The sequence below is a fragment of the Gopherus flavomarginatus genome, chromosome 9, assembly GCF_025201925.1.
Source record: "Gopherus flavomarginatus isolate rGopFla2 chromosome 9, rGopFla2.mat.asm, whole genome shotgun sequence".
NCBI classification, from domain to species: domain Eukaryota; kingdom Metazoa; phylum Chordata; order Testudines; family Testudinidae; genus Gopherus; species Gopherus flavomarginatus.
Genome location: NC_066625.1, coordinates 48,727,708 through 48,751,518, shown reverse-complemented (window position 1 = coordinate 48,751,518; position 23,811 = coordinate 48,727,708). Strand labels below are relative to the sequence as shown.

General features: G+C 38.9%; 1 protein-coding gene across 10 annotated transcripts in view; it reads left to right on the top strand.

Annotated features, from left to right (window-relative positions):
- NEO1 (neogenin 1) overlaps window positions 1-23,811 on the top strand; it is a 549,782-nt gene that overhangs the window by 192,683 nt on the left and 333,288 nt on the right. For all 10 annotated transcript variants that reach the window (XM_050968064.1, XM_050968062.1, XM_050968067.1 and 7 more), the window contains exon 2: window positions 18,229-18,546. In XM_050968064.1, coding sequence (XP_050824021.1) covers window positions 18,229-18,546 — 318 coding nt within the window. The remainder of the gene's footprint in view (window positions 1-18,228; window positions 18,547-23,811) is intronic.

The window sequence follows — 23,811 nt, the reverse complement described above, 5'->3', positions numbered from 1 at the left end:
ATTGTTTATAAACTGAAGAATACCCAATGGAGGAAGATGCTTTGAAAGCATCTGTTGGAGAATGAAGACTGAACTAGATGTAATCTGTTTCTTCTTTATGTTAATAAATGAAGAGCTAAACTTTTTTGTTCTGTATACATGCTGTTGGAGAAATGGTCAATCCTGGAATATTAGATCATTACTGATTAACATGAAGAAATATCTAGCCTTTTCACAAGTGCACGTTCCTTTATTACTACCTATAAAATCATAGTAGGCCTAATACAAACAGTTTTTCTTATAAATGAAAGCTAAGCTCCTTGCCTAAAATGACAGCTTATATTTAAATTTCTTGGCATTAATTAAGGAAGGCGCTTTTCAGTCACCCATAGAGAATAATCTATTGAAAAAACATCATTTGCTAAGGAGAATGAGTGTGTGTGCATGTTTATCATGGTATCCTAGGCAATTAGTACTCAATCAATGTCATCTGCTTGATCTGTATTATAAGAGGTCTTCTACCCACAGAATCTATTATGATTTAAAAAAGAAAGTTTCCAGCTCTCTGACTGTCAAAAAGGCTTTCCCCAGGCAAAGCAAGGCACTGGTGTTCTTCATTCTGTAGCCAAACAGAATAAGCCAAAAGCATAAAGTATGAACCGTGGTCATCCATCTTAGTGGAATGTTTGTTTCAAAAGCTATTAATTAGCATTTAAATACAGATACTATGCAGTAACTAGCAAAAACACACACACTGAGTTTTTCTAACTTAAATTCTAAAAGCAGTTTGTTTCTGATCTGGAGAATATACACGTTGGAAAGGGCTTTAAGCTAGCAATGGAGCTATGTTCAAAAACTGTGTTGAAACTTCTACTTAACTATTTTAATGCAATAGGAGTGATGTGGATGGGCCTAGCTAAGTTAAAGAATGTCTTAACTTTGATACTGTTTGAGGTAGAGGAGTGGCTAGCTTTGAACAGACAAGATGGGTGAGGTAAAACGATTGGATCAGCTTCTGTTGGTGAGAGAGACAAGCTTTTGAGTTTACACAGCTCTTTTTCAGGTCATTGTCAGCAGTGTTTAATATTGATGGCTCTATCCACAGCAGTTCTAACCTATCCTGTAGTAGGTGGTTCATTAGGAGCTATAGTAGAACAGTATTCAAAAATCGCAACCAAACACATCATTCTATGTGTTTGTGTTTGGTGGGGTGGGTGAGAGAGCCTGCCCAACTGTTAGTCCTTCAAGTGTCCACTCATGGGCATATGGTAAGAGTCGACATGCCCTCTTGCTTCTCTCTTCTGTGCCTCTGAACATTCTGTGGTGAAGTCAGGCTGTAAAGGGGGGTGTAGCACCCTTTGCTGCCTCAGTTCCTTCCAGCCTTAGCAGAGAGAGACATGAACCTCTCCGCTTCCATTGGACCTGGTTCCTCTCAAGAAGAATTTAATGCTCTAGTTTATTGTAGTTTTAGTGGTAAACTTAGTTTAAGGAAAAGTTTGTATTCTTTGGATAGATAGTAAGTCTTGTTCCTGCTTCGGGTTCCATGGCAGATCTAAAAGTTGAGACCTGGCTTCTAAAGGTGTGCCTTTTTTTTTCCCGATGGTCTTTCTGTTGTTGGATGCCCATATACAGTGTTTGATATGCCTCTGAGAACATTATCCTCCTTCAGGGTCCTCTGTCTGCAGCATGTTCACCCCAAGGGTGTGCAAGGAGTGCCAGAACTGGATGAAAGCCTTGTTTATTCAAGAAGCTATGACTTCAGAGCCTCTCAGATCAGACCCATCTAAAGAATCGTGGTAAAAAAGCTAGTGTTGGTACCTGATATCTCTAGCTAAGAAGAAAAATCCTATGCACAAGGTTCCGGTCTCTGTCAGAGGATCAGGTTCTAGGACTTCAGTGCAGTCAGTTTCCAATCTCGAAGCACTCAGGGCATGTCTACACTTGCAGAGTTACAGCGCTGGCAGTTACAGCACCGCTCAGAGAGTGCTGAAGGGAAGTGGCTATTGTGTGTTCACACTGTCAGCTGCCTGCACAATAGTGTGTTCACACTTGTGGCACTTGCAGTGGTATTCAGAGCGGTGCACTCTTGGCAGCTATCCCCCAGGCATCTCTTTCTCTTCTGTCGCTAAGACTTGTGGGAAGGTGGATGGGTTCATGGGGCATCCTGGGTCCAGTGCTAATGACCTGTGATGCATTACTTCACCTCCCAGCAATCCCTGTGCTTCTGTCCACATTTGGCACCATCTTTCAATGGTTTGTGTACTGTGCGCGCTGCCTCTTCAGGCTGCAGGAATGGATCCCAAACTGTTGACCAGTATGCTGCTTGCTGTAACCAACACATCACAAGTGGCAGTGAAGTTATTCCTTAAACTACAAAGGCAAGAGGAGTGCAACATTCATCTCTCCATGCGTAGTAGCTACGACACAAGATTGCTTGTGGCGTTCATGGAGGTGCTGACCACAGTGGAATGCCACCTTTGGGCTCGGGAAACAAGCCCTGAGTGGTGATATCAGCTCGTGATGCACATCTGGGATGACAAGCAGTGGCTGCAGAACTTTCGGATGAGGAAAGCCACGTTCATGTGACTGTGCGATGAGCTCACCACAGCCCTGTGGCCTAAGGACACCAAAATGAGAGCTGCCCTGCCGTTGGAGAAGGGTGTGGCGATTGCACTGTGGAAGCTGGCTACTCCAGACTGTTACCGATCAGTCACTTATCAGTTCAGAGTGGGAAAGTCTGCCTTTGGACTCCAGTTGACAGAAGTGTGCAGGGCCATTAATCTCATCCTTCTCTGAAAGACCATGACTCTGGGCAATGTGTGTGACATTGTAGATGGCTTTGCGTAAATGGGCTTCCCTAACTGCGGAGGAGTGATAGATGGCACGCATATTCCAATTCTGGTCCCAGACCACCTAGCCACCGAGTACATTAATCGCAAGGGCAGAAAGTCATCCTTTTTACAAGTATTTTTGTGTATTGTGTGGTAGTTAATCATAATATTTAAAGACCTCAGAGGAAAAATTGCTTACATTTATGGAGAGAGGAATCCTGAGAATCTGGGAAAGCCTGGACTTGGAACACTCTGAAACAAATTGTGTATTGTAATAAAGTAGTGTCAGAGTTATCATTTATTTGCTCCAGGGTCCTATTGTCAGCCTTGCATTGGAAATATTAAAATATCCAAACATCCTTTCTGGATGACTTGCTGAAATATGGACTGTAAAACTATATAGTGTCCCTATTTGTTGAGATGAAATGTAATTATATCTGTGAGGAGAGTGTAAAATAGTAACAATTCAGAGAATCTGGCCTTGGTTTTCAGAAGTGGTCAAAATACTGAAATGAATGGGTCTTGTGGACACTTAGCATTCCAGAAAATCAGGTCCTTGTTATAGTCAGTCATCTCATGCTATTTAGTTTTATTTGTGACCCTCCCCCGACATATTCTGCCATACAAATATAATATGATAATGAATATTGCCACTAAATCTGTTTCTTCACTGAAACTTTTTCCCAACTATTCTATATCAACTAAAATGTTGTTAATTTGGCTGTGCAAAATGTACCAGTCTGTGTGTATAGATATGTCCCTTAATCATGAATTGTTCAATAAACCCACAAAATATAGGTTCAGTGTAAACTCTTGTTGGCAGTTTGCAAGGATTATAGTTGTGTAACGTCTTCAATGAAAATACAGTTGTCTAGTTCTTTGAGACAGCTTGTTTAATGATCTAGGTTAGGAAGGGCATGACGTGCTCTTTTTAGTACTACAAGGCCCAGTGGGAATGTTAATTAAATTCTGGCGAAAAGCCTTTTAAAAGTTAAGTCCCGTGGTGAGAGAACTTGGATCTTTTGTCATTGACCTGCAGAACACAAAGAAGGACATCGTAGTGACTGCCACTGTAGTTAAAGTTTCATCAGTGTTTCTATGCTAATCCTAGGTTTCCACGGGGTTCAGTATCTATTCTTTAAAATTGTATTGGACTCTTAATTTAACATGTATGATGTCACACCCGAGCTGATTTATATTTTTTTCCTTGCAGCAAAATGTAAATAACCGATTCTTCTGAGATCCTTGTTTGACTAAGTGACACGATTGGAAAGTACTTACGTTCTGTCGTGTAAGGGTACTTCTGTCGGCCTTAATTTGTGGTTACAGTCAGAAAAAGTGCATGAATTAACAGCTCATGTTCCACATTCCCACTCTCTCAGGGACTTCCAATCAAATTTTCTCATTTTAAAAGTTAAAACACAGTTTTATCTCAGTCACTTATATGAAAACAGTATCAAACTCTTCAGCTTTGTAATTAGTTGCCAGCAATGAAGACTTTGGAATTGGTACTAAGTTGGCAATTTTGTTGGAGACAAAGTACATTATAACGTTCTTCCACAGCTAACTTCATTGAATCTACAGTGTTAATAGTAAAATCATGTTGTCAAACTAGTTGGGGAGAACAGATGCACTCAGCAGAACCATGCAGCTAGTGAGTCATTTCTATGGTCATTTTTTCTGACCATTGCCAGAATTTCTCAATCTGAAATATCTTAATTTTAGGCACTTGAATCAGAACATATTTTAATATAGTTTTATTTTAATATCAGAGTTCAAGTCTTTTAGAAAGCTGTTTACAGATGTTGACAACTGGATAGTGAAGGAAAATCTTTTTTCAGTTTGGAAAGCCAGTTTTGGTTTACAAAGATAGCTTCCTGTGCAGCAATTACTATGTTCAGACTGTTCTTGAAGCATGTACACTTTTGTTTGCTCTAAAAATTCAAGAATTTAGTACAAAAATGCTCACGGGTATATTAACATGATTTATTTATAACTTAAAAACAAAACAACCCTCCCGAAATCTGTCATGACAAATAGCATTCTTACCCATAAATTAATTAAACTTGTGTATGCACGTAACCTACGGAGGTAGAATGTTTCCAGTCATGCTACTTGCACAACCAGCTGTAGTTAAGATGACTTTAGTAGGTATTTTTAAAGATCAAACGTGATTAAGGGTCTGTTCTAATTCAGATACACTTAATATATTGAAGTCAGCCAAGGATGTTTGATTTCAGTGTTTAAAGTTCTTGGATACTACAGCAATACCTATATAGAAATGAATAGATTTGGAAAAACATAAATGAGGAAAAGTAGTTTTTATTTTACATAGCATATTCAAAAATTCTCAATATTTTCTGCATAGTTAAAAAGCTGCATAAAAGGTGTAATAGCAGAGCCAGGACAAAGATGGAATAGATTTTAAAATTAAATGTGAAGAGCTCCAATTACAGACTGAGAAAAAGGAAGGCTGTTTCAGATAGGAGGCACTGCAGAGGGGGAAGTCTTTTGTGCTAATGCTGGGAAGTCTCAGAGGAAAGTGCTAGGGAACAAGAGTGGAAGGAGAGAACATAATTTAAGTCTGGGAAGCAGACTAGATCAAGTGGAGAATTAAGGGGGGTGGGAGAGTGCAGTTTTGAATCACATTCTAAAATGGATGAGAATCCAGTGGATGTGTGTGAAGAAGTGATATGTTTGAGTTTTAGAGTGTGAGAAAGCAAGTGGCAGTATTCTGGAGAAATGGGTGCTGGAATATTGATATGGGAGATAGTTTATAGATTACAAGGCCAGCAGGGATCATTTGTGATTTAGTTTGACTTCCTGTGTACACCGGCGTTAGGACCTCCCTGAATTAATTCCTGTTTGAACTGGAATGTGTCTTTTTTAGAAAAAATGTCCAGTCTTGATTTAAAATTGCCTGTGATAGAGAATCCACAACTACCTTTGGTAAGCTGTCCCAGTAGTTAATTACCTTCACTGTTAAAAATTCGCACCTTATTTTATGCTAAATTAGTGTAGCTTCAACTTCCACCTTTTGTCAGCTAGATTGAAGAGCCCCCTATTATCAGATATATAGACTGTGGTTACAGTCTGTGCCTTAACCTTGTTTTTTTAAACCCAAAGCCATTGAGCTCCTTCAATCTTTCGCTGCAAGGAATGTTTTCTAATCCTTTAATCATTCTCAGGGAGAATTTATCAGTAAGGATTTTGTTTTCTTCCAGGTCATTGATAAAATGTTAAATAGTGTAGGGTCAAGAACTGATCGGTGTTGGACTCCACTAGAAACACCCCCATGTGATAACGATTCCCCGTTTATAGTTACGTTTTGACTTGAAGTAGTTAGTATGAGAGGAGATGAAGTTGAAGCAGAATGTTCTTTTGAAGGCATTGGTCATGATTCCATAGTAAAGTTTGTGTTCCAGTTTCACTAAATTTGGCTCATTTACTCTTCATAGGCTACATTAATTTTCTAAGACATATATAGACAGTTTTGGGCAAATCAAAGTCCTGTTTACTGGCTTGAAATATGGGCAGGGAGGAGTTTTGTGTGAGCACCAAAGTAAGTAGAAGAAATGGTTAAATGGAGAATAAGAATTGAAAGGGAGATGGAGAAGACTGGCTCTGGCTTTTGTTGTTGCTTCTATCTTTTGAGACATATTTGTAGGAAGTTGAGTTGAAGGCAGTCAGCCTTATAGCTGCCATCCTTCTGGCTGAAAATTGACTGGAGTGAGATTTTAAAACATTTAACTTTTCTTAGTCACCAAGAATGAGTTGATGTTGAGTGTTGCAAGGTATTTGCATACAGTTTCCCCCCACTAAGACTGGATTTGCTAGCTATGCAGTTTCTCTGGTGGCCAGAGTAGAAAGGGATTAGGTTCCATTTAAAAAAGAAAACATTTCTGCCCTTGAAATAGCAGTTGCTTTTCTTTGAACACAAGTCCCATGTGTTTGTTTTTAATTACTTATCAATTAACACAGTAGATAATGAAAATTAACTCCAGGATGTTGAATTTTTTCTGATGCCATAGTACACACTCTATTTTTCTAATTTAGTGCCATAAAGCAGAGGTGCTTAAGTTCTAACTATATCTTTTTTCGGAAAAGTGGGTGTTAACACCTAGTATGTGTAAATGCATTAGTCCCCTCTACTTCCAGGGTTTACCTCAGCCATGTAAAACATGTTAGAACTACACGTGCCTTGTCCATACTAAGAGAGTAACATATTAAACATACTCTTTTTCCTAATGAAGTACAAGATCTCTGAGTCATAGAGGATTGTATTGGTAACTTACCATGGACCTTGTGCCATGCCCAATTTCTACACATTTCTGCTTGTTTTTGTCAATTAGTAGTCCAGCTTTGCTGGGACTGAGGAACTAAGTGAAGCCTTTTACATCTATGAAAATAGAAGGTTGAAAATATTTAATTTTAATTCCCTTTTTTCATTTCTTCACTGTCCTTTTTATTCCATACCACGTTTCCTTGTTCCAGTCTTTTGGCTTCTTAATGTCTCCCATTTTTGTTGATAAGAGGATATGGTTACTCTTCTTTCCTACTCTGTCTCCTGTTGTTCTCCTATTCTACTGTTGACCTTTTAATCATTGTTTTTCTCTCTTGGGATTGGTTTCTTGGTTTCTTTCCATGCCTACCCACCCCATCTAGCATAGGTTGCTTGTCATTTGTCTGGCTTGTCTCTTCATAATGTTTGAAAAATGGTCAGAACAATGCCAAGAACATTGAAGAAGATGGACCTTCCATATCTAAATTCTTGCAGGATATATGAGCTTTCTTGCAGTTGGGTCACTGGTGGTAGAATTCATAATCTTGATGTAATACTTGGGGATCATGAACTATGGTGCCAACAGTCACTGATGTAAGGTTGCTTTTTTTATCTTGGTGAAACAGATTTCCTCAGATGTGTTTTCAGTGAGGACCATGTGAATGAAAGATATGATATTTGAAAGCAGACCTGTCTTATTTTATCCAAGCAATAGAAAATGTCTAACTTTTCAAAAGGGATGCAGTGTATTTCCCTTTCATATCTCAAATGCTAACTGATTTTGCTAACTGTTTCCAAAAAATTCACTTAGAGTGAAGTCAAATTTTGGGCCAAAAGGAAAACTTTTGAAAATTTTAACCCATGATCTATATTCTCATTTGTACTTTAGATTTCAGTTGAGTGGAAGAGATCTTGTGGATTTATGTATTACTTTTAATTGGTTCTTGCACCTTGATGCAGGCTCACAGATCCAAAGGGCAATAGGATAGGATTCAAGAGGTATGCCTCTTGTACTACTGTCTTCCCTGCTTTGGATGCCTGCAAACGTATTTAGGTTGCCTGGTGGGAGGACACTGTCATGGTGCATAATCTGCTGTACCTTCACATCAAGAGCTTGCAGAGGACATCAAAATTAACTCTAAACCTTACTACTTCAGGAATTTCTCACAACCAACTCCTCCAGTTCCATAACCGCCATTTTCATGTGTACTGAGAGGCCTGCATTGGTTCATTATTCCCTTAGGGAATAAAAAATGCAGTCTAAGATCCCACTGAAGCTACCATCCTTCCCTCCGTTCAACTATTGATAGTTTGTTCAGTGCAAAGATGGATGAAGTCCTAGAGAAGATGATCAACAGCTAGGTTGCTAGTGGGTCAGCAGACCTGAAGGAGAAAATTTAGTGCTCTTGATTTCAAATATCAGACTAATAATCTTCATGCACATCTTTATATTTCACACAGACCACCAACATCAGCACCTATCTACAACTTTCTGCTCAACAGTAGCAGCAGGGGAGAGAGAGAGAGAGAGAGAGAGAGAGAGAATTTCAAGACCCATATAAAGGCAGACAGACCTTTTTATCTACCGTGCCAGGTCTTGTACCACAGGTTTGGCATGAGGTTTGAGAACTGCTAACCAATCTGAAACTGCTTCCCTTCCCACCCCTTTGGAGATTGACTTTCTCATTCCTACAGCAATTGGAGTACCGTCACCACAGACAAGTGGATTCTAGAAATTGTAAAAAGGCGTAATTCCATACAATTTGACACCTTTCCTCCCTATTTAGGGATCCCTTGCGAGAACCTACTGAGGAACAAGGTCTGCTTGCTCTTGGAAGTAGGGGAAATCAAGGAAATTCCAAAGTGATTGTGTTCCAGCAGTGTTGCTAGAGGTGCTATCTTGGCAAGCCAAGCCAGAATCTTATTAAACAAAAGGCAAAAGTTCTGGGGGGAGGGAGGGAAAGAGAGAGACAGAGAGAGAGAGAGAGAGAGGAAAAAGAAATAAGGTGGGGGAAAGAGAAGAACACAGAAGGGAGGGGTGAGAGCAAGAACCTTTGTCTTACATTCCATGTGTTTGCTGCATGATGCAGAGCTATGAGATAAATATTGTTGATAGATGTACCAGTCTATAGTGCCATAGGACCCTGTCAGATCTAGAGAGGTCCTGTTCACTGGAAATGTAGCATATCTTGATAAATTCCAGGAAACAATCCTAGTAGAATGGTACAGTGGTCACTCTTTAATTAGGACTCCATATCCCACCTTCTTCTGATGACAGTACTGCTTATCAAACAGTCCCATGAATGGAAGTGTGTAGAGCCACTCAAATGTGAAATGAAGGTTATACAGTTGTAACCAAAGTTCCTACCTTCCCCTCTTTCTCAGAGTCCTAGTTACAGTTTCAGACCTGATAGGTGGTGGAAGGACCTCCAGCCATCTCTGCCTCTCCCTCTTACCCCTCTATTCCCCTGGTTTCATAGGCTTGCCTTCAGAACATTTAGGAAGAGTGAGAAAAGGGGCACGAGGGAGACCAGAAGATGACTGCAAAATGTTCCACTAACTAAGCTGCATCACTGCTGCATCACATGAGTGTGAATGTTCAGGGTTCATGTCAAAGAACTCTGGTTACAGTTGAGTAACCTTCATTTTTCTGTCTTCAACCTTGACCCAACTCCTGTGTTCACTGCCCCTTAAAGTGTGTAAAGTTTCACACAGTTAGTGCCTAATGTGTGTGTCTCTTTGGTCTCTACTGCTACTGTTGACTCATTCTTCTGACCTGCTGACCTCCAAACATTTTTGGTTTGAGAGAGAAGATGTAGTTCTCGATTTCTTCTCTTTTCTGGGAAGTGGCAAGGAGATTTATTTATTTATTTATTTTGCAGGGGTGGGTGGGAAATTCTTATTTTCCCACAGGAGCAACTCTGGACATCAGCTAGCTCCCCAAAGTACCCTGCTGCAAAATTTGCTACTGCATTCAGCCATAATGAGTAACCACATTAACTTGCAAGGATTCTAAAAATAATAAAGCAAGAGAGCTAATAAGAGGAATATTTTAATTGTCAGGCTTCCACGCTAACATCCCATTGTTATGAATGGGGTTTTTCACACTTCTGTTGTTGCTAGATTCAGACAGATGTTACTTTCAGTTTACATTTGGTTTCCTATCTGAAGGTTATCTTTGCAACCATAATGATTACAAAATTAATTTTTAAAATAGAAGTTTTGAATAATTATGCAGTGATTTCACTGTTAAAATGGGTAATTATGTGGCCATTTGCACAACCACATCATGCCATTGTATAGAGGGTTGTGGTTTTGAAGGAATGGAATAGAGATTCACAAAAGAATTGGTATTACAACTTCATGGTGATTGTGAGGCTGTAGCAAGGGAGGGAAACCAGAAGTCTTTAGCTCAGATTCCTTTGGCTCTAAGGAGAAAAATTATATTTTTCAAAGAGCTTTATTTTTTCTTATGGTATTTTTCAAAAAGATTTTAACAAAACCTTTGCCTGTCACCTTCAAAAAGATTTAACAGTATTTCAGTGTGCTCATTTACAATATTCAGCTGTGACTTCTTCCTTTGTTAGCATAGCAAATTTTGGATTCACTTTCTCAGTACTACAAAATATTCATTTTATTTTTTCATGAAATCTCCATGGTACTTGTTTACAATGCCTCATTAAAGAAATCATTAAAATGGCTTCAGATTTTGTAATTAAATTATTTTAATGTGATCTAATTTCTTTAAAATGTACTTAACTCATTTCATACTTATGTAACTAAATTATGTCTATTTTTAAAGCTTCTTTATACAGCACTAACACAAACAACATTCAGTCGAGTGAGGGAAGATGAAGAAAATTTGAAAGGCTCATCAGTTGTATCCAAAATACAGTAAATTAGCTGCAGGCAGTGTAATATGGTGGTCTTCTTAATTGCACTGTTAGTAGGTTGGTGGGGTGGGAGAATCTCAGGATTATGGTGGATTCTCCATCACTGAGAATTTTTAAATCAAGAGTGAATGTTTATTCTAAAATATATGCTTTAGGAATTATCTTGAGGAAGTTCTATGGCCTGTGTTTATACAGGAGGTCAGACTAGATAATTGAAATGGTCCTTTCCGCTCTTGGACTCCGAGAATCTGTCATAGACATAGAAGCCCTCACTGGGGTCTTGTCTGCCCAAGGCAAAGTGTTTATGCTAAAGTGTGGCTTAAACATGGATATAGATTGGCCTAGTAGTTTAGGGCTGAAGTTTGTTTTAAATGGGTTGAATTGTATTTTCAGCCAAGTAGACTATGTTTTTAATCAAGTTCCACCCACACTGGCAGGGAAACCGAGAATATGTTGAATCTATGCTTTAGTATGGCAGTTAAGCATGGTTAGTCGTTCTGTGTAGACAAGAGCTTTTGTCTCTATTGAACAACAATGATGCGTGACCTATTAATACCCTAGGTGGAATGCCTGATCTCTGCTACACATGTAGCTGAGTGTTTAACTTTGTAGCTCTCAACAAAAGTCCTCATGCCAAGTGACAGTTACAGTACTAAAAATAATATTCACCATATTTATAAGCAAGGCTTCTGTTTTAAATAGCAAAACCCTAGTTATGGGGTGAAGGGTGAGGTTTTAGTAGTAAACATGTGTATGCTGAAATTGAAATACTTTTCTCACTGCTCATGCTTTACTTTCCACATCTCTTTGGTGCTCGTGGATTCTCAATCATACAGAAAGAAGAGTTTGTTGCATAAACAAATCGGGCAATTTTTTTTATCAATTACCTCTTTTTGTAATCTGCTGGTTCTTATCACAAATTCATCTATGGTTATTTCTGGATGATGGAGATTTTTTTTTCTTTTTGCTACAGGTAATATACTGTGGCTATGTGACATACATGATGTGACTGAAACACTATCATTCGTAGATAACTCTGAAACTAGAGAAAATGGTGGTGATCTTGAAGGTGGATAGTGTTCAGAATCCAGTATGTTGAGGATGGATTCTCCTAAACAAAATAAGTCAATGTAGTTATTTGATTATTATTACCATATTGCTCATTTAGCATTACTCATTGTATTCACCGACACTCAGTACTACTTTAAAGGTGAAATTGTAAAAGGAAGATCTGCCTATTTCGGCTCTTTATTTTTTATCACAACTGCATTTAACCCTAACCATAGAGTAACAATTATATTTTTTTTGCTCAAAAATGAGAATTCAGGAATAGTTCAGAAGGAAGACAGGCAGTCCTTAGGAAAGAAATGTGAAATAAAAAAGTTTACCAACCTGAAGATCCTGCATGTTCAGACACGTTACTTTCATCATCTTCAACGCAGCTTCCTCCTGAGAAGGAACACTTCTCATGATGTTGTTTTGGGCAACCAGGTTTTGCATTTCTGTGTTGCACTGTCTGCATTTTGTACGCATGCCTGTCTTACCCACAGGTAGAGGAACTTCATTAAAATATTTCCAAACTGGGTCTCTTTTATGGGCTGCTGCCATTATAGGTTTTCCCTTCTAGTGAGAGAATGGTATGGGAGCTCTCAAATCAATGAAGGCTACACTCAGAAAGACCTCAGGACTTCTGGAATATGTTGCTCAGACAGTTTCACTTTTGTTTCTACTGCCTGATCCTCCCGACTCAGATTTATCTCCAGACTTCTTCTCCTTGTCTAGATCTATTCCTCCTCCACCAATCTTCTATTCACTGAACTTTTTGAAACTTTGAACTTTTTAGAGAGATGTAAGGGATTGACTTTGTGTACACACATTTGCAGAGGGACAGTAGGGTCGAGATCTGCTTTTCACCTCTATATATTATGTATTTATTTATTTAAAAACATTTTTGCTGATAACAAGCATGTTATCTCTGGAGAGACAAATCCACAGTTTGAGAATTGCAAAACTAAGCATCTCTGATGGTATCTTCTAGACTGAGCACTGAGTCCCATTGGGTAGGTAGAAAGATTAACCTAAAGAATCTATACAGAAGCCCTTGGAATGCCGTAAGATTGGGTCCCTAATCCATGAAGTATTGGAACTCATTTACAAAACATTTCTTAAACATTTCCTGAATATATTGTCTCATACTATAGAATTAGAATTTATAATCCCTATTCCATGATGAGATATCTTTGAGCTATAATGTATCTTAATTAAAACTATCTTTAGATAGGTTTTTTCCTCAAAAAGCATTTTATAAAAACAAATCTTATTTAAATAAAATCTGAATTTTTTTTAAAAAGCATTGATTTTTATCTACGCTGCTATCTACAATATACATGCAGATAAGACTAAGGAAAGGCAGATCTTACCAAAATGCCAGAAATCTGACCCAAAATACCACTTTTCAGTGGTGAAGCCAGTTTGGTTTCCATTTAGTCCTTGGTTTCTCTGGACTACGAATAAGGATCCTAGAGAGACAAAGTCAGTGAAATAATCTCTCTCATTGGACCGCTTCTGTTGGTGGGAGAGACAAGCTTTTGAGCCACACAGAGTACTACTTCAGGTCTGGAAAAGGAATTCTCAGCCTCACAAGGTGGAACAGATTGTTCAGCATAAGTAGTTAACATGTTCTAATAGACCATGCAAGCTGAAGTGGCCTCTTAACACTCCTGCAGTCATAGGACAAAAAAGGATGAGGGAGTGGGTTACAAATTGTAATAATAAGCCATATATCCAGTGTCTTTATTATAACCATGATTTTTAATGTCTTGCAAAATTATGAATTTAAGCTCCCAGGCTTGTTTTGAAAGTGTTTTGCAGATTTCCTTTGAGGAGGACTACGAGGTCAGATATGGAGTGATCATTTTGTGAAATGTGTTTTCCCCTCAGTGATATAATGTTTTAATTTTTGTCATTTTTCTGTGTGAGTTCATTAGAGAGCGTAGTGATCGTCTGGTTTTACCCACATAGTTATAATTGGGGGCATTTAGTGCAGTAGATGAGGTACACCACATGTTGTGATAGGCTTCTGTGGGTCCCATAGATCTTGAAAGGTGTGTTGTGGGGCATATTGATCATTGTAGAAATGGAGATGTATCTGCAGGTTTTGCATGTGTTGTTATGGCAGAGTCTGGTGCCGCATTGAAATGATGGGTCCTGGTCTGTATGGAGGTTGCTTCTGATGATGAGTTTAGGGAGACTGGAGAGTTGTTTGAAGGCTGGAAGAGGGGGTTTTGGAAAAAATATTTCAGGATGTGGTCACTATCCAGGATGGGTTGTAATTATTTAATGGTTACCTTTATGTGTTCCTGTATGGGTGGTAGGTGACAACTAGGGCCGTGGGTTTTTTTTCTTCTTCCTGTTTTATAGCAAGTTCTCTTGGGGTATTTGGGTGGCCTTTCCAGGATGTAATCTGCTTTTTCTGTTGGAGTGTCCTTGTTTGGTGAAGGTGGTTTTAAGTATGTGAAGATATATATCCTGGACTTTCTTCTCGGAGCATGTTCTATGGAATCTGAGGACCTTGATATAAGATTTTTTGGTGTGTTTGGGGTGTTCAGTGGATCTGTGAAGATAAATGTAGTGATGTGTGTTTCTCTTGTATTTAGTTGTTTGTAGGATTCCATTATTGAGCTGACTGTGCTGTCCAGGAAGCTGTGGGAATGTTCTAGAGAAAGTTTGGTGGAAATCTGTGAGGGAGTTTAGGTTGTCTGTCCAGAGGATGAAAATGTCATAGATGTAACTGAGGTATATAATTGATTTTGTGCTGTATTTGTGCAGAAATGCTTCCTCAAGGTGGCTCATGAAGAGGTTGGCATACTGGGAAGGTATCCTGTACCCATGCCTGTTCCCATGGTTTGGACAAAATGTTTGCTGTTGTATGTAAAGTTGTTATGGGTAAGGATGAAATAGGTGAGTTTAACAATGTGTTTGGGGTGGATCTCTGAGCGTTGTCCCTTGTCTTGTAGATATTTGAGGTAGGAATGTATGTGTTATTGTAAGGGATGTTGGTTTATAGGGGGGTGACATCCATGATGGCAAGAATGGTGTTGTGATAGAGGTTGTTAATGTTGCAGAGTTTCTGAAGAAAGTCAGTTGTGAAAAGACATTTTGTCTCAGTGTGGCATTGTTTTCTTGTCTTCAGCTGATAGATGGATGCTCTTGGTTTCTTAGAAGCCTCTTGTCAGTTTCCTCAATTTGTTCCCCAGCTTGGTATGGAAATAAACTTCAGTGTTCTGTGTTAGTAGTGCTTCTGAACCAAGTTGCCACATTTTATGTTATACCCTCTTATTTTGTGGTTAAAGGCTCTGGTGGTGGTATTTTAAATTATATTAGTATAATACCAGCAGTGTGATTTATTATGTGTGAAATATCCTGCTTCCAATTCCTCAGTGGAGAAGGAGAATCACCTTCATGATCAAACAAATAGTTAGGGCACCCTATCATTCTTTCTTATTAGCTGATATGAAAATTTTAAGACTGCTCTTGCCACCAGACCAACATTATAATAACTGTTTTATTAAGAGATCCTGATTTGGTTGTCAGTCTCTGTTCCCTCCCAAAATAATTTCTTGCTTCTTTGATGAGTTTTCTCTGGCAGTGATGAAGATATGCTAAAAGAAAGTGATACTGACATACAGTCCTTCTCTCTCCCTCGCTGACAACACTAGGAATATAGTAATTAAAACCTATGCAATAGACTATGAATATTAGTTATAGAAGTTTATTTGAGAATAATTAAAAATGGAAAGGTAATCATGTTTACCCTTTAACTAATGTAGGAGTGAAAAACTGTACTATGGTACCACATGATATGTTAGACTCAGAATTGGATTACAAATAATTACCCAAAAAGCAGACACTCTTGTCCCTCAAGGTCTAATTTCTTAATGTTTTTATTTCATACTATTGCAAATAAGACATCAGACTGCTCTCACTGGTATCCATATATCACAAAAGGTCAAGGAAAAATGTCCTGAAAGACAATACCATGTTGTTCCTATAAATATACTAAAGTAGCACTTAGCCATTAATCAAATATTTCTTTCAGTTAGAGATAACATTTTTAAATGGTATATGTCAGTTTGCATCTGGAAGATAATGGTCTTGATAAATCTTGAAACTTATTATTTAGACCTCTTTATAGTAATGAATTGATCAAAGTTGTAAAACACATTATTTATAATATTATAAACAAATTGGAATCTATAAGACGACGTTTAATTCTGCTCTAATTTTTTTTTATATTCTATAGAATGAAAGTAAAATAAAATGTGTTAACTATTTAGAGTTGGCCGTGACACACATCTGGGAAAATTGATACACTCTGCCCACAACATGCAACTCCGAAATATTAGAGTAATTTATAAGTCCAGTCCATCAGAGTTATAAAACCAAAACTTACTAAAAGTTATTTTCGAGAGATACCAGTAATTAGATTGTCACGTTAAAGACTAAGATTTCTTTATCTTCAAAAGAGCAGCTGAACTTTTATATTTTTATAACTTTTATATATGCAGCCAAATATAAACACTTTAACTAGAAAATGATGCTACAAAAACTGAATTTAACTAGATTTCAGATTGACTATTTCCTGTTAAGAAACAGCTTGAATTTTAAATAAAAAAGTGGGATGTCAACCAAATAAGACTACTCAAATTGATTAAGGGTTTCAGCAAAAAGATAGGGGGGCAAAATGTTCATGTTTTAAAATGCAGAAATAGCTATTTATAGCTAGAGAGCTTAAAAAGAATAAGAAGTGTTTTAAGAGAAGAAAAAACGATGCCAAAAATAGCTTTATTAACAAAGGGGATAATGTCTACAACTTCTTAAAAACAAGCCCTGGGCAAAAATTTTATCCTCACAACACTCCATGAGGTAAGGAAGAACTACTGCCCCTTTTATTTTCCTGCTTTGGCTTATTGTCAATACAAGAAATTCGACTTTGTGTAATGGCACCAGTCACTGAACAACAATTAGTGTTCCAGTATATTATTGCAGTGATAATGGGTCTACCTTGGCATGCAGTATATCAAATTTTGTCACAAGTCTCTGATATAGTGTCCAAGTTTTGTTGAATGTCCACAGCAAACGAAATTAAACTTGAATTTAATAACAACACTTGAAGGCATTAATAGGCCTTTTGTGCATATTTTGAGTGCTGAAAGGGTTAACCAATCAGTATGTATGTCAGGGGCACTGGAAAGAGGGGGCAGGTGATCCTGGGTGGGGGGAAGGATGGGGTGGGGGTGCATGGTTCAGTTCTGGTGACTCTGCCACTGTTAGGAAGCTTCTGCTGCCCCTGATATATGTCTTGGGCAGTTAAAAGGTTAACTTTTTAATCCTAAAGTTTCATAAAACTAAATTTGTCAACATTGGGATGATTGGAATACAACTTCTTCCCCTATTAAAAAAGTTATTGTGGGATTCTGGGAAGGATGAGGGCAAAAAAGCTTATTTTTATAGGCCAAGCTTAGTTATTCTTATAACATGTCAGTATGTTGAATTATTTTCTGTTCTGTCATAGAGCTTAGTAGAAAGTAACTTGGACATATAGATGTTCTTGATGGGTCCTTCCTCTTTCTTTTTATCTTGATCAGAAGTTAGTCAGGCTAGTGCTTTTAACTTTGTATCTTTTCTTTTCGGATTGTCCTTGAACCTTTAATAACAAATAGGGTTTTCCATAAAGTTGTCCTACAAAAATTTCAGTGTTGTGTCTCAAATTCCTAACACACTTGTTCACTCAAGATATCTCCTGTCAATAGAAGATATTAAAATATTTTCAACTTACTTGAACAGAAGAATGACATTTCCAAACTATTAAGAAACACATTTCCTACTGTAAGAGTTATGAGTAGTATGGCACACTAGATATTCTAATATTTTTCTATCAGAGGGGTAGCCGTGTTAGTCTGGATCTGCAAAAGCAGCAAAGAATCCTGTGGCACCTTATAGACTAACAGACGTTTTGGAGCACGAGCTTTTGTGGGTGAATACCCACTTCGTCAGATGCATGCATCTGACGAAGTGGGTATTCACTCACGAAAGCTCATGCTCCAAAACATCTGTTAGTCTATAAGGTGCCACAGGATTCTTTGCTGCTAATATTTTTCTGTTCCCCATAAGAAACGTCTCCTTATGTTAATAACTATGGAAGCGTAAACAAACATTTCCAGATTTTACTTATGTTTTATAGGGTCCACCGTGAGAACCTTCACTCCGTTTTATTTTCTTGTGGAGCCAGTGGACACGTTATCAGTTCGAGGGGCTTTTATCATACTGAACTGTTCAGCTTACTGTGAGCCTTCTCCAAAAATTGAATGGAAGAAAGATGGGACTTTCCTAAATTTGGTGTCAGATGACCGGCGCCAGCTGCTGCCAAATGGATCTTTATTAATAAACAGTGTGGTGCATTCCAAACACAATAAACCTGATGAAGGATATTATCAATGTGTGGCAACTGTGGAAAGCCTTGGGACCATTGTAAGCAGGACAGCAAAGCTTACAGTAGCAGGTGAGTCCTGTAATTGAGTGCATGATAATTGACTGCATGATGATGTCGATGTGCATGTGACGGGATCCCCGGGGTGCAGCTTGGGACTGTAGGACTGCTTTGTCCCCTTAACTCTCCAGCCTGGGCTGTCTCTCACAATGCTTTGCTGGTAACAAGTAGCAAACCCCTTCAGGCGCTGTTATCACTCAGCAGAACTGCATTTGCAGTCCCATACTCAGCTAGATTGCATGAATGCTCCCAGAGCCACTCATGAATCACAGAGAGAGGCACCAGCCGAATCCTCCCCAGCTCCCAGGCTTGTACCTCAGGAATATACTGTCTTGCACTGGTCAAGATGAGTAATGCAAGTTTATTAATTGGTTTACCACTTAATCAGTAGAAAGTGGATATCCACCAGCCTTTGTAAATGTGAGCAGATTTATCAAACATTTCAGGCAAACTCACTGGTAAAGATGACCAGTAAAACAAGTTTATTGACTACAAAAGGTAGATTTTAAGTGATTATATAAGTGATAGGTAAAAAGTCAGAGTGGTTACCAACATAAAATAAAATATAAGCACGCAGTCTAAACTCTCATCTCTATTAGACTGGGCAACATCTAGATTAAGCAGTTTCTCACCCCACTAGATATTGCAGTTCATAGTACACAGGTTTCACCCTTGAAACCTGGGCCAGTCTCCCTTCTTGGAGTTTTCAGTCTTCTGAGTGTCCTTGTTGCTTGCAACGTAGGTGGGAAGAGGAGAAAAGGCCAAGCATAGGGGCCCCGGTGTTCTGTTTTAAACGCTCAGTCCCATGTGCTTGGAGGACACAAGTTCAGGCATGTCTGGTGGACATTGCTGAGTCCCCAGAAAAGATTGAGCAATTCCCCTGGTGTGGCCTTGTGCACATGAGGCATTGCATTGTAGCTCCCTTGCCTTCAGAGATGGATGGCCAGAGAGTGGTGGCTGGTGGCCAGGCACTCAGCTCTGAAGGTGGCATCCTGCCAGCAACAATGCAGAAGTTAGGGTGGCAATACCATACCATGCCACCCTTTTGTCTGCGCTGCTGCCTTCAGAGCTGGGCGGCCAGAGAGTGGTAGCTACTGACTGAGGGCCCAGCTCTGCAGGCAGCAGCTCAGAAGTAAGGGTGGCAATACCAAACTATGCCATCCTTACTTCTGCACTGCTGCTCGTGGTGGCTCTGACTTCAGAGCTGGGCTCTTGGCCAGCAGCTGCCGCTCTCCAGCTGCCCAACTCTGAAGGCAGTGCCGCTGACAGCAGCAGTGCAGAAGTAAGGGTAGCAGTACTGCAGCCCCCCCACAGGACCCCTACAATTACAACCCTGAAATTTTACATTTAAATACCTGAAATCATGAAATTTATTATTTTTAAAATCCTATGATCGTGAAATTGACCATAATGTACCCTGCATTTGGTAGGGACCTATTTATAGCTGAGGCCTCAGGAATGTCTGATTCCATTATTTTTGGACAATGTAGCTTTATGCAAACTATACACACTACATGAAAGAGGCTTATAATTACTTCACAACAGCAAATCAGACTTTAAAAACAAAAGAAAAAGAAGCCGAAGCAATTTAAGGAGAAAAAATTGTCCATGCAACAATTTTCCTTCGTTTCTCTAATGATCTGCTTGCCAGCTTTTCTGACAATTTTTTCTTCTGTGAACAAATGGCTCAGGGTAATGAATTCATCCTGACTGGTGCTACAGCATCTCCCAGAGCTTCTACTTGTTGCCATTTATATTCAGACATTGTCTCTATTACATTATTGTGTGGTATTGTGAAAGATCAGTAACAGTGGAAATAAACAACTGATTTTTCTCCATCTTACAGCAGTGACTTCCAGAATATCTCTGAAATGGGAAGTGTTTGTTTTTAATATAATTTCTATATGTTTTTTGGAACTGACATTAAAAGCAATCCCAATAATTTTATCTAAAATAATTATAATTTAGTCTCTTTTGACTGAGTAGTGATATTTCATTTTGCTGAGTTCTACACCAGATCATTTACACTGTGTGGCATGTCTGTTCTCATTTTCAGTGCAATGATTATGAACAGGTAAAGTTAATAGAGTGAGAAACAAAGAGAATTTAAAATACCTTTTAAAATGTCCAGTCCTTGTATTCTCCTTTATACCATTCTGAAAATTCCAGTGATCTAGGGTGGAGGTTCTGTGACCATATCACCTTTAATAAACTTAGAAATGCTGCACAGACCGATTGTTTTGTTTTGTTTTGTTTTGTTTGCACTCCTAAAGGTACATTTAAAAAAGTTTGTAAGCATTGGCATAAACAGATCTGTCCACTCTGGATGAGGCCAAATGTATACCACACAAACATTTTCAACCCACACACCCACATTCAGCAACCCTGCTGTCTTAGAAGAATATTGATTGTGGGTGGAAACATTTGTTAGAAATGCTTATGTGAAAAAATATCACTTCTACAATTTGTATAACTAGTGAAACTGAAATTATTAATTAAAATAATTAAAGTTGGGTAGGTTGGTCTTATATGATCTATAGGAGCTTATGTTGCCATCTGTGCTGGGATGCACTTCATATGTTTAAAAAATGGAGAGATGTAATATACATTTTTATATTGAAATGAGTTTGGAATAACTGTATTATTTACAAATGGCAAAACTGCAGGTGAGTAATACAGTTCACTGATTGCTAATAAAACACTTACGCTACACTACATTGTGTACCCTGCATATGAGAAATTCTACAGATACTATGCTTGAGTTTTTAGCTGTTTTTTTAAAAAAAGGATATTTTTCAGAACCTTCTACATGTAAAGCCAAGCTGGCTGCGTGCTGTGAATATATAGGCTTTCAAAGGAGCGGTAAATTGTAAGTGATACTTTCAAGGCTGATTCCCCACTCTGGCACTTTGAGTGCAGAAGATAGGGGCCTGGAAGGATTCTAAAACTTAATACTGGTCACTCCAGGCTTGTATAAAAACTTCCGAGCTTACAGCTTCTCTCTGATCTTGGATGGGTAGGTGCTGCCACCAGCCAAATGCAACCCCCCACTTTTGAAAACTGACAAAGATGCACTTGGGAATTCCTTCCTGTGGGGTACCCTCACGCCCTTTCATGCCCCCTTCCAGGGAAGAGCTGAGAAAGAAAAACAAAGGAAATTAGCTGTTGCCACCAGCTAATTAAACAATATATGCACAACCTCTGAGGATACAACCCCTCCCCCCCAAAAACCTGTTCTTAAAAAAGGTAAATTTTATTAAAAACAAAAAGAAAGAAAATACATCTGGAACTTACGCTTTTACTAGATTTAAAAAAAACAACATACAAAAATTGAATGTCAAGAATAACCTTCTTGAGGTCCAGCTTAATGGTTACAAGCAAAACAAAAGCATTTGGGGATTAGCAGAGAGGAGTCTACAAGCCAATAAGAAATAACCCTAATCATGTCTTCCTAGACATTCCCTGATTTATTTACATATCTGGGGTTCCAGATAAGCAGTTCTTAGGTATGATTTGATGATTTTTCATACCTAGTTTAACACTTCCTACAGCATAGTTCAGCCCTGTTCCTGCTCTCTCTCCGGAGAACAACAAGAGACAGGCTAAAGGGGAGTCTTGTTTCAATTTTAAAAAGTTCTAGCCTTCCTGTTGGCCCTTTTGGCCAGGTGCCTGCTCACTTCCTTTTATTTATGCATACAGTAAGACATTTTAACCCTTTACAGGGAAAGCAAGTAGAGAACAGCTACCAAGAGGGATTTTATAGCTAGCTGGCTGGCTGGGTATTCATAAAAGGAAGCTTATCCCGCACCCCATCCCACTCCACCCACCTTCATTTATCACAGATACATTTTATAAATATTGTTAAATCTTAGTTTTCCCTACATCATAATGTCACACATTTAATGATCTGCCAATGTTAGAAACAGATGCCTTATACCACCTATAGAGCGTAGAAAATATCAATAACTAAGATGTTGCTGCTGATACATACTTTGCATTCATTAATATTTCTGCAGTGCTGAATAAGATCTGTCTGCTTAGAAAAGCTTTGTAAAATATCATTTAATTCTCAGTTTCTGAGTTTTAGATTGCTTTGACCATTACTAGCGACAAAGAGTCCTGTGGCACCTTATAGACTTATGGGAGCATAAGCTTTCATGGGTGAATACTCACTTCGTCAGATGCAAGTAGTGAAAATTTCCAGAGGCAGGTATAAATATGCAGGCAAGAATCAGTCCAGAGATGATAAGTTTAGTTCAGTCAGGGAGAATGAGGCCCTCTTCTAGCAGCTGAGGTGTGAGAAGGAGGAGAAACTGCTTTTGTAGTTGGCTAGCCATTCACAGTCTTTGTTTAATCCGGAGCTGATGGTATCAAGTTTGCAGATGAACTGAAGCTCAGCAGTTTCTCTTTGAAGTCAGGTCCTGAAGTTTTTTTGCTGCAGGATGGCTTTCTTTAAATCTGCTATTGTGTGTCCAGGGAGGTTGAAGTGTTCTCCTACAGGTTTTTGTATATTGCCATTCCTAATATCTGACTTGTGTCTATTTATCCTTTTTATGTAGGGACTGTCCAGTTTGTCCGATGTACATAGCAGAGGGGGCATTGCTGGCACATAATTACGTATATTACATTGGTGGACGTGCAGGTGAATGAACCAGTGATGTTGTGGCTGATCTGGTTAGGTCCTGTGATGGTGTCGCTGGTGTAGATATGTGGGCAGCGTTGGCATCAAGGTTTGTTGCATGGATTGGTTCCCGGGTTAGAGTTATGATGGTGTGGTGTTTGGTTGCTGGTGAGACTATGCTTAAGGTTGGCAGGTTATCTGTGGGCGAGGACGGGCCTGCCTCCCAAGGCCTATGAACGTGAGGGATTGTTGTCCAGAATGGGTTGTGGATCATTGATGATGTGTTGAAGAGGTTTTAGCTGAGGACTGTAGGTGATGGCCAGTGGAGTTCTGTTGGTTTCTTTCTTGTGCTTGTCTTGCAGCAGGAGGCTTCTGGGTACACTTCTGGCTCTGTTGATTTGTTTCTTTATTTCCTTATGCGGGTATTGTAGTTTTGAGAATGCTTGGTAAAGATCTTGTAGGTGTTGGTCTCTGCCTGAGGGGTTGGAGCAAATGCGGTTGTACTTTAGCGCTTGGCTGTAGATGATGGATCATGTGGCGTGTCCAGGATGGAAGCTGGAAGCATGAAGGTAGGCTTAGTGGTTGGTGGACTTCTGATATAGGGTGGTGTTAACGTGACCATCACGTATTTGTACCGTGTTGTCTAGGAAGTGGAC